Source organism: Gracilinanus agilis, chromosome 4, assembly GCF_016433145.1.
Source record: "Gracilinanus agilis isolate LMUSP501 chromosome 4, AgileGrace, whole genome shotgun sequence".
Lineage (NCBI taxonomy): Eukaryota > Metazoa > Chordata > Mammalia > Didelphimorphia > Didelphidae > Gracilinanus > Gracilinanus agilis.
In genome coordinates, this window is record NC_058133.1 from 258,096,953 (window position 1) to 258,110,527 (window position 13,575).

At 39.3% G+C, this 13,575-nt stretch overlaps 1 protein-coding gene across 1 annotated transcript in view; it reads left to right on the top strand.

The window, feature by feature from the left end:
* Positions 1 to 12,725, top strand: part of LOC123246362 (scavenger receptor cysteine-rich type 1 protein M130-like) — a 72,399-nt gene extending 59,674 nt beyond the window's left edge. Inside the window, exons 8-14 of the mRNA XM_044675269.1 lie at positions 4,318 to 4,635; positions 5,394 to 5,705; positions 8,189 to 8,230; positions 8,324 to 8,638; positions 9,931 to 10,077; positions 11,726 to 11,821; positions 12,631 to 12,725. Coding sequence (XP_044531204.1) covers positions 4,318 to 4,635; positions 5,394 to 5,705; positions 8,189 to 8,230; positions 8,324 to 8,638; positions 9,931 to 10,077; positions 11,726 to 11,821; positions 12,631 to 12,725 — 1,325 coding nt within the window. The remainder of the gene's footprint in view (positions 1 to 4,317; positions 4,636 to 5,393; positions 5,706 to 8,188; positions 8,231 to 8,323; positions 8,639 to 9,930; positions 10,078 to 11,725; positions 11,822 to 12,630) is intronic.
* The last annotated feature ends 850 nt before the right edge of the window (positions 12,726 to 13,575 follow it).

Here is a 13,575-nt window from a genome sequence, read left to right on the forward strand (position 1 = left end):
ACAAATAGGATGTGACCATAAAAAGCTTTCTATGGTGGGAGAAATGACCAAAATATAAACTCAGAAGAAGACAACAATGTGAGAACAGTTATAAGAAAAACCTGAAAGAAAAATGCAAATTGCATCTAAACCTAACAAGAATTCTTGAATTAAAGAATAGGATAAGAATGATGGAGGAAAAATTGGGAAATTAAATTAAAGTGATGCAAGAAAAATTTGAAAACAGAAGTCACCGTTAGTATCATACAAGATTTAGCAGCTTTCATGTTAAAGTAGTGGAGGATTTAGATTATGGTATTCCAGAAGGCAAAGAAGCTAGGATTGCAACTAAAAATAACCTACCCCAAACAGTTGAGTATAATTTTTCAGGAGAAAAATGGCTATTTAATGAAATAAGAAGACTTTCCAAATGAAAAGACTAGAGCTAAATAGAAAATGTGACATTCAAACACAAGACTTAAGAGAAGTATAAAAAGGTAAACATGAAAGAGTAATGAGAGACTCAATAAATTTAAATTGCTTTTATTCCTATGTGGGAAAGTGATACATCTAACTCCTAAGAACTTCACAATTATTAAGGCAACTAGAAAGAGCTATAGATAGAGGGCATGAGTAAAATTTGATTTTGTTGGAATGATCTCCCCCCAAAAAAGAAGAGTGAGAAAGGGGAATGCAATTGGAGAAGAGGAAAAAGAGAGATAGAATGAGAAAATTTTTCTCACATAAAAAAGGCTTGCAAGGAAGAGCTTTTTAAGTGGAAGCAAAATGGGTGGGATGGGCAATTCTTGAACTTCAGTCTCATCAGAATTACTTCAAAGAGAGAAGAATAAGTTTGTGTGTGTGTGTGTGTGTGTGTGTGTGTGTGTGTGTGTACACACACTCACTTGGCTGGATATATAAATCTATCTTATTCAATGGGGAGATAAGAAGGGAAAGGGATGAGATAAAGATATTGGGGGAGGGAGGATTAAGAGAGGCAACAGTCAAAAGTAAAACCGATTTTTGAAGAGAGACAAGATAAAAAGAAAAGAGTAAGCAGAAAAAAGTAGGAATGAGGAAAATACATGGCTAGTAATCATAACTGCGAATGGGAATGGGAGAAGCTCACTCATATAGTAGATAGCAGAATGGATTAGAAACCAGAATCCAAAAATATATTGTTTACTAGAGACATACTTGAAATAACAAGATACAAACTAAGTTAAAATAAAGGACTGGAGTAGAATCTGTTATGCTTTTGCTGAAATTTTTAAAAAGTCAGGGGTCACAATCATGATTTCAGACAAAGCAAAAACAAAAATAGATAATTAGAGAAACTACATTTTATAAAAGGTAACATAGACAATGAAGTCATATAAAAAAGTTTTACAGTGAAGTTTTCCTGATAAAACCTCATTTCTCAAACATATAGGGAGATGAGTCAAATTTATAAAATAAGAACCATTTTCCAATTGATATATATTTAAAGGATATGAACAGACAATTTTCAGAAGAATAGATCAAAGCTATTTATCGTCATATAAAAATGCTCTAAATTACTAATGACTAGAGAAATGCAAACATAGGTACCCCTTTAAAACTGTCAAAAATGACAAATGTTGGAGAGGATGAGAAAAACTATGTATACTGTACACTGTTGGTGGAGTTGTAAACTGATCCAACCATTCTGAAAAACAATTTGGAACTGTGCCTGAAGAGTGAGTAACACTGTTTATACCCTTTGACTCAGTAATATCACTACTAGATTTCTCTGCCAAAAACATCAACGAAAAAGGAAAAGTTGTAGAAATATGTACAAAAACATTTGTGGTAACTCTTTTTGTGGTGGCAAAGAATTGGAAATTGAGGGAATACTCATTATTTGGGGAATGGTTAAACAAGTTGTGGCATATGATTGTGATAGAGTACTATAAGATGTACTGTAAGAAATGATGGAAGTGGTTTAAAAAAACATGGAAAGATGTATATGAACTGAAGCAAAATGAAGTATGGATGGGAGATCATTGTGCACAGTAAGCATATTGACATGATGAGCAACTCTGAGACACTTGGGTCCTGGGAACTACACAATGATCTAAGACAATTTTAAAGGACTCACAATTAAAAAAAAAATATATATATATACATATATATNTGTGAACAAAATGAACTAGCCTTAGACAGGAAGAAGAATGAGGAATTGTGTCCCAGTTTGTGTTTAAGAGAGGATTTGAGGGATCTCCCAAATGAGCTCAGGCTGGATGTAAGAAGGCTATTTCTACCTATATCCTCCTATGATACCTAAAAGCCGTATCAAGGGCATTTAGAATCTTAGAAAAAGATTCTTGTATTTTAAAATTTGACAATTCTGAATTAGTTCTAAATTTCTTGTATATTTCCTTCTTTCCTATATGTGCTTGTTAATCAAACATTTTGTAGAGCCTGTAACCTAAGGGGATTATGTTAGACCAAGAAAATATTCGGGCCCTGCTGTCTACCTGCTTCCCCAATCTTGTTCTCACTTCATATCCTTCCTTCTTTATTTCCTTCCTTTCTGTTCATTTTGCTCTTTTTTCTTCCAAAATATATTTCCTCATGCCAACTTGGTGACAAAGTACAGAGAGCATAATGTTTGGATTCCATAATCTTTGATAGTCTAGTCAATAAGGTTCAAGTAAAGAAAAATTCAAAATAATATTCAATATAAGTTCAGATCAAAAGCTCCAGGTAGGATTAAGGTTTGCCCAGAATAATTTTTCCAACCTGAGTTCATATTGCCTCAAAGAGGTGAAGTAATCCTTTTCATTTTGTAAGTGGAAATTTTCTTTTTAAGCAAATATCAGCTAGTTCCTGGCGTGCTTTTCTCAAACAACAATCCTGAAAATTAGGAGATACAAGTATTGTTACATGCTAACTTTGCAAATGAGGAGATAGACTCAGGTTTTGTACCTTGACCATGATTGCATAGCTAATACATACCAGAGCCAAAAGACACTGTACTCTTGATGGATGTTGTCTATACAAATGAAATGTTGGGGATCTTTTGACCTCAGAGTAATGGTAAATCCTATTCTTCATCAATGAGTGTGGAAGATGGTGAGTGTGTTGAGTTACTAAATGGCAAAGCCCCCGAGAGGGTTGAGGTAAAGATAGGAAGAATGTGAGGCTCACCTGAGCTGTCCTTTTCTTAGGAAAAAATTTCTGTGGTGTCTGAAAGTGGCAAGTCCTTCCTTTTGCTTTATTTTCCAAGTAATATAGGAAAATGGTCTTTAAAAACATCAATCTTTGTCTCAGTTGAAATATTGGGAGAAGGAATCCATCCACCCCTAAGCCAAGATAGATACTTGGGCTCCTAGATCAGGAATTTTAAAAATTTAGGGGCTCATGTACACCTTTGGGAGTCTGGTAAAGTTTATAGAGTAAAGTGCTAAGGGATGCAGTGGGTAGAGTCCTGGGCCTGGAGTCAGAAAGACTCATTTTCCTGAGTTCAAATCTGGCCTCAGTCACTGACTAGCTGTGTGACCCTGATCAAGTCATTTAACTCTCTTTGCTCAAGTTTCCTTTTTGTCAAATGAGATGGAGAAGGAAATGGCAAACCATTTCGGTATCTTTACCAAAAAAATCCCATATGAAGTCACAAAGAATTGGGTGCAATTAAAAAACAACTGAACAACAAAAAATTTTGTGGACCTCTCCTCAGAATAAAGCTTTTTAATATATGAAATAAGATATGTATGATTACATGGGAAATTAGTTATATTAAAATATAGATACAATTTTTTAATCACAAACTCTATGTTAATAGTTCCTTCCCTAAAGGTTGGTGGCAGAACTATGAAGGAGGGAAGCCACTTCTAGACAAGTTAGGGATGCTAGACCTAGCAGAAGGTAAAGAAGACTTCCAGAAAGGTATTCAACTGGGAATGCTACAGTCTTTTTTGCTGAGCTACTTTCTTATAAAAGATCATAAACTTTTTGCTTATTGTGGGTAAAGTGGCCACAGCAAAGAGGATGTAAAGGGATGGAGTTGTTGGTAAGAACAACATTTAAGGCTAAAATCACTTTTTGCTTTTAATTTTCTCATCTCTCCTTCTTTACCCACCCCAAGTCTTTCTTCAGGACACAGATACCGCTCCATGACTCAACTTCCAATTCCAGCTGATTGAGTGATATGCTTTTTGCAGGAAACCAAATTCAACCCAGCTCATTCAATGACTCACAATCTGATCAAGAGAAGGTACCAGTCCTTTTTTCAGGTAAGAAGGAGAATTGGATAATCCAAGGAAATTTATCTAAATCCCCAGAAATGTAAGGAAATTACATGAATTCTCCCTACAGAAAATGGACAGCTCCGGCTGGTGAATGGGGAAAGAGATCCTTGCTCTGGCAGAGTTGAAATTTACTACAATGACACATGGGGTACCATCTGTGATGATTCTTGGGACATGAGTGATGCTCACGTGGTGTGCAGGCAACTGGGTTGTGGAGTGGCCTTCAAAGTCATGGACTCTTCTCACTTTGGAAAAGGATCAGGGCCCATCTGGCTGGATGAGCTTAGCTGCTTTGGAAATGAGTCCTACCTGGCGGAGTGCCCTTCTCTCCACTGGGGCCAGCATGATTGCAGTCACAAAGAGGATGCAGGAGTCATCTGCTCAGGTCTGTGCCACACACAGCCCACTGACACCCCAGGGGTTTGTGGAAGCTTTGAGGACATGGGGCTTAGAGACCTGAGGGGAAAGGAGCTAACTCGGGCTAAGAGGAGGGCTTTTTCCCCAACCAGGGCTCTTACTAGAATTCAAATCAATGATAAATGACACCATCTATGATTCGAATTATGAATTGTGATATTACTCAATCCACATAGCTTTGGAGCTAGACAACCTTCCAGATGGTTCTCTCAATCTATCTTCCCTTTTCTATCTCCCCCCAATAATATTTTTTCTCTCTCCATTCCCCGTTTTCTTCTCTCCATATTCCTTCATTGCCCTCTCTCTCCTCCTTTATCCCCTTTCCTTTTTCTCTCCAAACCCTCTCCTTCTTTTGTTTCCTCTTTTCCCCCTCTTCATTTTTTCCTTCCTCTCCTTCTCTCTCATCAATACCTATACACATAAGCAAAGTATGTAAGTATATAAGTATGGAGGTATATATATATATATATATATATATATGTGTGTGTGTGTGTGTGTGTGTGTGTGTGTGTGTGTGTGTATGTATGTACTGATTTTAGACAGAAACGTTTAGAAATAGACTACGGGTCTGGAAAAAGATTGGTGGAAGCTGTGGACTATACAGTTGAGAGGAGCCTCCCTAGCAGTACAAGAGAATTTGGTGTATGATTTCTAGAGGGGAGAGACCATGGAATGTGTGATCAAATGCCCCATCTGACCATCCTCTCCTTTCTTTTCCATTTCCAGAGTCCCTGGATCTCAGGCTAGTGAGTGATGACTATGATTGTGCTGGATGGTTGGAGGTTTTCTACAATGGGACGTGGGGCAGTGTCTGCTCCAATCTCATGGACAGCAACACCGTCTCAGTCATCTGCAGACACCTGAGTTGTGGAAACAGGGGGTATCTTGATTTCCATTCTAGCCACAGAAGTTTGCCTGTCAAGTGGGTAGATAAAATCAACTGCCAAGGCCAGGAGTCCTCCCTTTGGCATTGTCCTTCTCAACCCTGGAATCATGCTTCTTGCTTTCAGGAACAAGAAGCCTATATCATATGTAAAGGTGATTTTTCTTTTCTTTCTTTTCTTTTAAACTCTTATTTCTGTCTTAGTATCCATTCTAAGACAGGAGAGTGGCAAGGGCTAGGCGATCAGAGCTGAGTGACTTGCCCAAGGAAGACTCTGAAGCCAGATTCAAACCCAGATCCTCCCAACTCATTTCAGCACTCTATCCACTGTACCACCTACCTGCCCCTACAGGTGATTTTCAATCCATATTTGTCCGTTTTATTTGCTGATAGGAATATATTTTAGTCCCAGTGAGTTAGCTCTAAAGCCTAGTTAAAGGTTCATCCTGGGACATTTAGGTAGCACAATGGACATGGAGACAGGAAGATTTGAATTCAACTCTAGTCACAGACATAATAGTGTGACCCTGGGCAAGTCATTCAATTTCTCTGTCTCATTTTCTTCACTCATAAAATGAGGAAAATAATAGCACCTGCTTCTTGCCAATATGTTGTAAGAATAAAATAATATAATATTGGCAAAGCAATTGTAGACCTATAAGAGCTATGTAAATGACAACTGATTATTTCATGCAGGTAGGAACAGGATAGTAGAGACCTAGGTTGAATTAGATAAAAAAAGACTGAGGCTTTAAATTTTAGTCCACTAAAAACTTGTGGTGAACTAATAATGCAAGTAAACTGTTAAAATTAACATAATATTTGACTATTAATAGTAGATTGTCAAGATATAATAGACTTCCTCTACACTCTTTGTCACTCAGAACACATCTGCCATGATCTCATATATGTGCCCCATTCATATGAAGATTATTTGAAGAAACAATTTGTTGAGCCTGGAAAAGAGAAGCTCAGAGACATCTTAAGGATTGTTTTCAAATGACTTCCATGGGAGTGGGGCAGGAAATGTCAGGGTATAGGCTTTTCTTGTATTTTTCCAGAGAAAAGGACTAGAACAAATGGATGGAAATAACATGTTGGCAGATTATAATTTAGGCCGCTAAATGGTGGAGAGGATAGAATGCTGGCCTTGGTGTCAGGAGGACCTGAGTTCAAATTCAACCTCAGGCACCAGTTGTGTGACCCTGGGCAAGTCGCTTAACTTTGCTTGCCTCAGTTTTCTTGTCTGTAAAATGATCTGGAGAAGGAAATGACAAAACACTCCAGTATTTTTGACAAGAAAACCCCAAATGGTCATTAAAAGCTGGATACTGTTGAAACAACTAAACAAGAGTATAACTCAATACAAAACTGAACTTCCTAACAATAACAACTAGCATCTACACAGTATCTTAAAGTTAGCAAAGCACCTTACAGATATTATATCATTTAATCTTCATGGCAATCCCAGGAAGTAGGTATTATTATTACATTCCCATTTCACAGATGAAGACAATGAGGTAGACAGGTTAAGTGACTTGCCCAGAGAAACATAACTGCTGAGTATTTGAGACTGGCTTTGAACTCAGGTCTTTCCAACTCGCGGTTCATACACTATGACACTTAACCATCCAAAACTCAATTCATAGACTTCATGGACTAGTTAGCTTCCTGCTAGTGGCATTACCAAGTAAAGACTGAACAAAGAATCTTCCCTTCTCTGTGCACATAATGTTCACCTCATTGTATGTCTTTCTTCTATTCCTTAGAATCTTTTCTCACATACCACTTTCTCCTAGTCCTAGATCTTCTGATTTTTCTGATCTGGCCATGACTTCTTTATCATATAATTCACATCATCCTTCACTTTCCTGCTTCAGAGTTACTGAGAATCCCTAGAAAAAGCTATGAAATCGAAGCCAATTCTACCAACTCATAATATATGGTATAATCTCATCTGGGCTCTCGGAAATCCTTAATCCTTTGACCCCGTAGTTCATTTCTGCTCTCTTCAAGCTCTAACTACCCATTTATAGCAGACTACCATGCAACCAACCTCTCTGGGAAACTTGAGGCGATTATAGAAGCTACTTAAACTTCCTTCATCTACTCACAATTTATCAGCAACATAACTCACTTTCTTTCTTTCCTCTTTTCTCAGAGGAAAAAATTTCTATTTAATCCTTCAGGCTGATCACCCTACCTGTAGGTACCCTGAATCCCAGAACTCCTTTGGTCTGCTCTACCTTGCGGTAGCAATCATTGTCACCTTTTCTTTTGCATCCTTAGTATCTCCATTTCTATTAGCCATTTCCCATCCCCTGAGTCTCTCAATGATGCTCAGCTACTTATCCCTTTGTGCTCATGTCTTTTTCATACTCTCTCTTTTTATACTGTGAGTTCCTTTCTGAAGGCCAGGCACCTTGTCATCCACTTTCTTTTTTTGTGTACTGCATAGTTCTTCATAAGAATGCAGTAAATTTTTCAAGATGTCTATAAAGAGCATAGTCCTTCATTTTTTTGGAGGGAAGTCAGGGATATTTGGGAAGCTTGCCCTGAAGCAGCAAAAGTTAGTGCTCCAATGATCTCTTAGGATTATCATTGTTCCAAGCCCTTTCCCTATGCTTTCTCTCTACAGGAAGGAAGAACACTGACTGCCCTCCCTCCAGACAATGCACAGGTATTTCAGCATTTCCCTCTCTATACCTGGGGCTCTCAGAGGGTCCTTGTTTCCAAGCAAAGAGGGTAACAAGGGATGCTGCTTTCTTTCCAGATAAAGACAAACTCCAGCTCAGGGGAGGAGAGACCCCATGCTCTGGACGAGTGGAGATCTGGCACGATGGCTCCTGGGGGACAGTATGTGATGACTCTTGGGACCTAGCAGAGGCTAATGTGGTTTGTCAGCAGCTGGGCTGTGGTTCTGCTCTGGCTGCCCTGGAAAGGGCTGCATTTGGCCCAGGAAATGGGACCATTTGGCTGGATGAGGTACAGTGCAGAGGGAAAGAGTCTTCTCTATGGGATTGCCCTGCAGAACCCTGGGGGCAGAATGACTGTAAACACGATGAGGATGCTGCTGTGATGTGCTCTGGTGAGTGTGAGAAACGTAGAATGGGCTGAGAACCCTGAAAAGGGAGACATTGATCAGATGGGGGGACATGGGAAAAAAAACCACTTGAATCTGTATTTGAAAGGGAGCTCTCATCATCTGCATTGCTGCTCTGTTTTCTAGTCCCAGAAGAAATTGCATTCTGATCATAGTATCAAAAGTACTAAGATTTACAATAGAAAAGTGACCCAAAATGTTATTGCTTCAACCCCATTATTTTACAGAGGAAGCAACAAAGGCCTATAAAGTTTTTTACATTTTTAAAAAATTTAATTTATTATTAATTAAAATTTACATTTTACATTTTTAAATGTTTTTTTTACAAATTCTTACAGCTTTTATGTAGCACAATGCAATTTTGAATAGTAGTAGCTGACATTTATATAACACATTGTGCTATACATTTGTTCTCAATTGATTTTTCACAATAATCCTACAAAATAGATGCTATTATTATTCCCATTTTACTGATGAGGAAACTGAGGCAAATAGAAGTTAAGTGACTTGCCCAAGGAAACAGTCTGAAGCTAGATTTGAATCCTTCCTGACTCCAGGTGCAGACCTTTATTCACTCTACTACTTAGGTGCCAACATCTTGAATATAGACTGTGACTCATTTATTCTCCCTAGTGTCCTCAAGGGTTCTCCTAAGCTTGTGCTGAGTGCAGTGGATCTAAAGGATCTAGAATCCTTCCTGAGCTGTTTGGATAGAGCATCCTGGGAGTATTTTCTAGTGATAAGGGTCTGAGAGATCCCAGGCCATATTCTCAGTCATGCTTCAACTTCTTTTGTTTCTTCCAATAGAGAACAAGAGTGTTAATGATTGAAAAAAGTACACTGTTTTCCAACCTTCACCTCCTAATCTCCTCCAATTTAATAGTGAACACCTTCCCAGACAATAGCATTCCCTTGTAGAAATCCTTCCAATCTCAGAGAAATAGTTACATCAAAATTTTGAAGCTCCTGAGAATCTTGTGGGCCAGAAGTTAGGAGAGGGGAGCCAGAGAACAGTCTTTCAGAATATCTCCATTCTGGGGTTCTGGAACTCTCTCCCCCTAAAATAATCTGTTTCCTCTATTGACCTTTCTTGGGAATCTAGTCCTGCACATATTCTCTCTTCTGTGGGTGAGGGGAGACTCCCAACTTGAGGGTGATCTTACTCTGGCTCCAGATTTCTCTTTCCCTCCCCACACTGACTTCAGTGAACTCCATCCTAGGAAGAGCTAGGCCACTTCTCCCACATCTCAAAGCCTCATGTTTCTTCTTCTCCAAAGGACGAATCACTAAAACAGTTCCTGCTTCTTTGAATCCTGGTTTCTTCTCCCTACCCTGGATCCTCTATCTCATTTTGGGGGCCCTTCTATTCTTGCTCCTCTTTCTCCTGGGGATCCAGCTACACAAAAAGAAGGTCCAGCAACAAGGTGGGCATTTCCCCTGGAGCTCTGGGCAAAATGGGCAAGGCTATATATGAGTGAAGGGTGACAAGGGCAGGGATGGGGTGGTTGGGTCTGGATAAGCCGTTTCATGATTACCTAACAGAGAATAAGAAAAGTCTTTTGAGCATCCCAAGTAAGTGTATACTCTGTTCTCCCTCTCTGACACCCTCTGGATGTGAGCCATGAGCTGTGTTTCAATAAAATTGACATCTTTAGAAATTTCTTCTCATCTCTACCTCTCATGCCTCCAACATCTGAGCTTCCAACAACCACTGTCTGCATGGACTGATAAGTTCAGGGGCTCCTTTCCTGGAGTCTCTGTGAGTTTTGAATTTTGTTCCTGGAGAGGGAAAGCTTAAAGCTCCAAATTTTCTGGATTTAGATGGTACATACAAAGAGAAAGATTCCTTTTTCAATCTGGATCTTAGTGACTACTACACTGTTCTAGAATCACACTAATGTCAGGTTATTTTCCCCTCACATTAAAGTTCAATGACTAGGGCAGTTGGATGGCTCAGTGGATAGAGAGCCAGGCCTAGAGATGGGAGGATTTGGGTTCAAATTTGACCTCAGACACTTTCTAGCTGTGTAACCCAGAACAAGTGATTTAATCTCAGTTGCCTAGCCCTTACTGCTCCTCTGCCTTGGAACCAATTCTTAGTATTGATTCTAAGACAGAAGGAAGGGTTTAAAAATAAGTTGGGTGACAAAGTTTTTTCTTCATTTCACTAAGAGGTTGACTGAGGAGAATCAATTCACATGCTTCATACTAAAAATATACTGATTTACCAAACAAAAATGTGGTTTATTAATGTACAATGGTAGAATTTTCTGGTGTAATGATTAAAATGGATATAGACAGATGTAAATAGAAGTATTAATATTTTTATTAAAGCCAAAGAAGGCTACATGCCTGCTATTATTTAATTCAAATTGCCCGCCATTACCTTCTCCCTCCTGGCTGCCTCTTACTAAAGAGAGCGTTCCAATCAAGTCCTCTCTATTTAAGCTACGCTTTATGTTGGCTCATGTCATCATGTAAGACAGGAAACCCATTGAGTCATGGGAAATGTTGTTTCAAAGTCCCCTAAATGTCCACAGGAAGTTTATGTCATATATCTAAATATTTAAGGCTCAAATGAACCCCAAATTTCCACTAACACATTGGTAGGACTCTAGATATATAAAAGCAACCAATCCCTTTTGGCATGGAATTTGACTCATGAGACCAAATTATAGATAAAAAATTTTCCTGAGGAGCAAAACATTATAGAAAAAAAGACTTGAGGATTCCTGAAAAATAATTACATTAATCTGTGGATAAATTGTCCTTCCATTCTCTAAGGACATTTCAAAGATGACTCATGTTTCCTATTTTCACCTTCAAACCCTCAATTTTTCTAACTTCCAACAGACTCAGGGCAATTCAGCTATGTATATAAAGCCTCTATTGAGGTGAGTCTAAGGCCTTGCTGTGTGAAGCAGAATTATGATTGCCCATGGCAGAGCTAAGGAGGGTCCTGGCCAGGGTATTAAATGAGAGCAAATTTAGGGTGACCACCCCCTTGAGCATGATGTATGTTGGGGAAAAGTCTTAGAACCAGTGTTCCTGATCTCTGTCCATTTATCTCAGCTGTGTCTGGATATGGGGATTCTTTTTATGAAACCATGTACCAAGAGATCAATTATGAGCTGACAGAGAATGAGGAGGACCTTTTGAGCAACCCAGGTAAGTATATCCTCTGTTCCACCTCCCTGGAACTCCCGGTACATGAGCAATAAAGTATGGTCCATCTCAAAATCTATTATAGATCGCACCTTCAGAAATCTCTCCCCCTCCTTGCCTGTCATTCTACTTCTTAGTTCATGGCAACCACTCTCTTCAAGGCAGGTAGGTCCAGCAGCTCCTTTCTTGGAACCTTTGTGAACTTTTAGTTTTGTTCCTGGAGGGGAAAAGCCCAATGCTCCAAATTCTCTGGATTTAGAGGGTACACACAAAGAGAAAGAGGTTCCTTTTTCTGTCTGGGTCCTAGTGATGTTGTACTGTTCTAGAGTCATGTGTTTTCTTCATTTCACTAAAGGTTGAATATGGAGAATCAATTCACATGATCCATATAAAAATAAACTGATTTATGAAACAGAAATGTGGTTTATTGATTCCATAATGGTAGATTTTTCTGGCAGAATATTAGCTATCAGGTATTGGTACAGGTAATCAATTCTTTTGGCAGAGAATTCAATTCAGGAGACCAAGTCACAGATCAGAAGCATTCCTAGTATTATAGTTCATAGTTTCCTTGATGGTTCTTTCTAGTCTTACTTGGATAAATAATTTTGGAGGGTAACTAAAAATGTTACTAAATTCTTTTACTTCTTCCTTATTCTGGGGCTATTTCCCTTGTATATTACCTTTGCTATTCTGAGCAGGGTCGATGGACTCAAGCTAGGGAGAGGAGTTTCTTTTTTCTTCCTGGAATTATTGTTCTCCATCAGAGTATCTTTTGGATGATGCAAGAGATATGCTGTTTTATTATTCAGGATACAGTGAAGAGGAAGGTAATGGAAAGGGAAAAGCCAAACAGGCAAAAACCAAAGCTCTTTTAGGAGGTTTCTGCTCCAGAGGGTCCAGCTGAATCAAATTCTTCCTTAATCAGCAATTTCTCTTCTAGAGTAACCCCAATACAACCTTAGGTTAAAGCTTTAAGGATACTGTCTATGAAAGCCACTAATTGAGTCTACTGACACTTTTTGGCTCTTATCATGTCACTGGGAAATAGAGGCTTAGGCTGAGAGGAGGTGATATTGTGTGGGAGAAAGGGAAGGGGGAAACCATATCTACTGTGATAGGGGATAAGTCCTTGAGAGGGAGACAGGGCTTGATTGTGAGGAAAGAAGAGTGATGGAAGAGGCATCAGAACCTGGAGGTTGACTTATATGTCCTGCCTCATTGTTGCTGTCAGTCCAACTGATGGGGGGAAATGAAAACAAATGAGATGATAGTAAAGCTTTATTAGAGAAAAGGAGGGGCAAGGAGGAAGGAGGCTGATGCCAGTAGAGGTGGCTGTGGAGTAGGGGGGGAAGGAGAGGCAAGGGGGAGTGGGAGAGTCCAATACCAGTAAAGATGGCTGCTGAACCACCAAGGCAGAGAACTGGCAGAGGGAGAATCCAACACCAGTAGAGATAGCTGCCAAATCCCCACCTGAGTGGGGCTGAAAAGGGGCTGCCATGTGTCATTGGGTCTCTCATGGTCTCATCTCCATCCCTTGGTCTGGATTGGTGCTGATGATGTCTGAAATGACTTCAATAGGAGAACATTATGGAGGAGGAGCAGGGGTGTTAGAAAGGAGGTTTTTTATTGAGCAGGGATGTGAAGGAGAAGTCGTCTTGTTTTTATAAGAGGGGGCTGAAAGGTGGCAGGCGTTAAAGAGAGGTAAATTGGGAGAGAGCAGGAGGAGCATTGTTTCTTAGGATGTAAAAGATTAG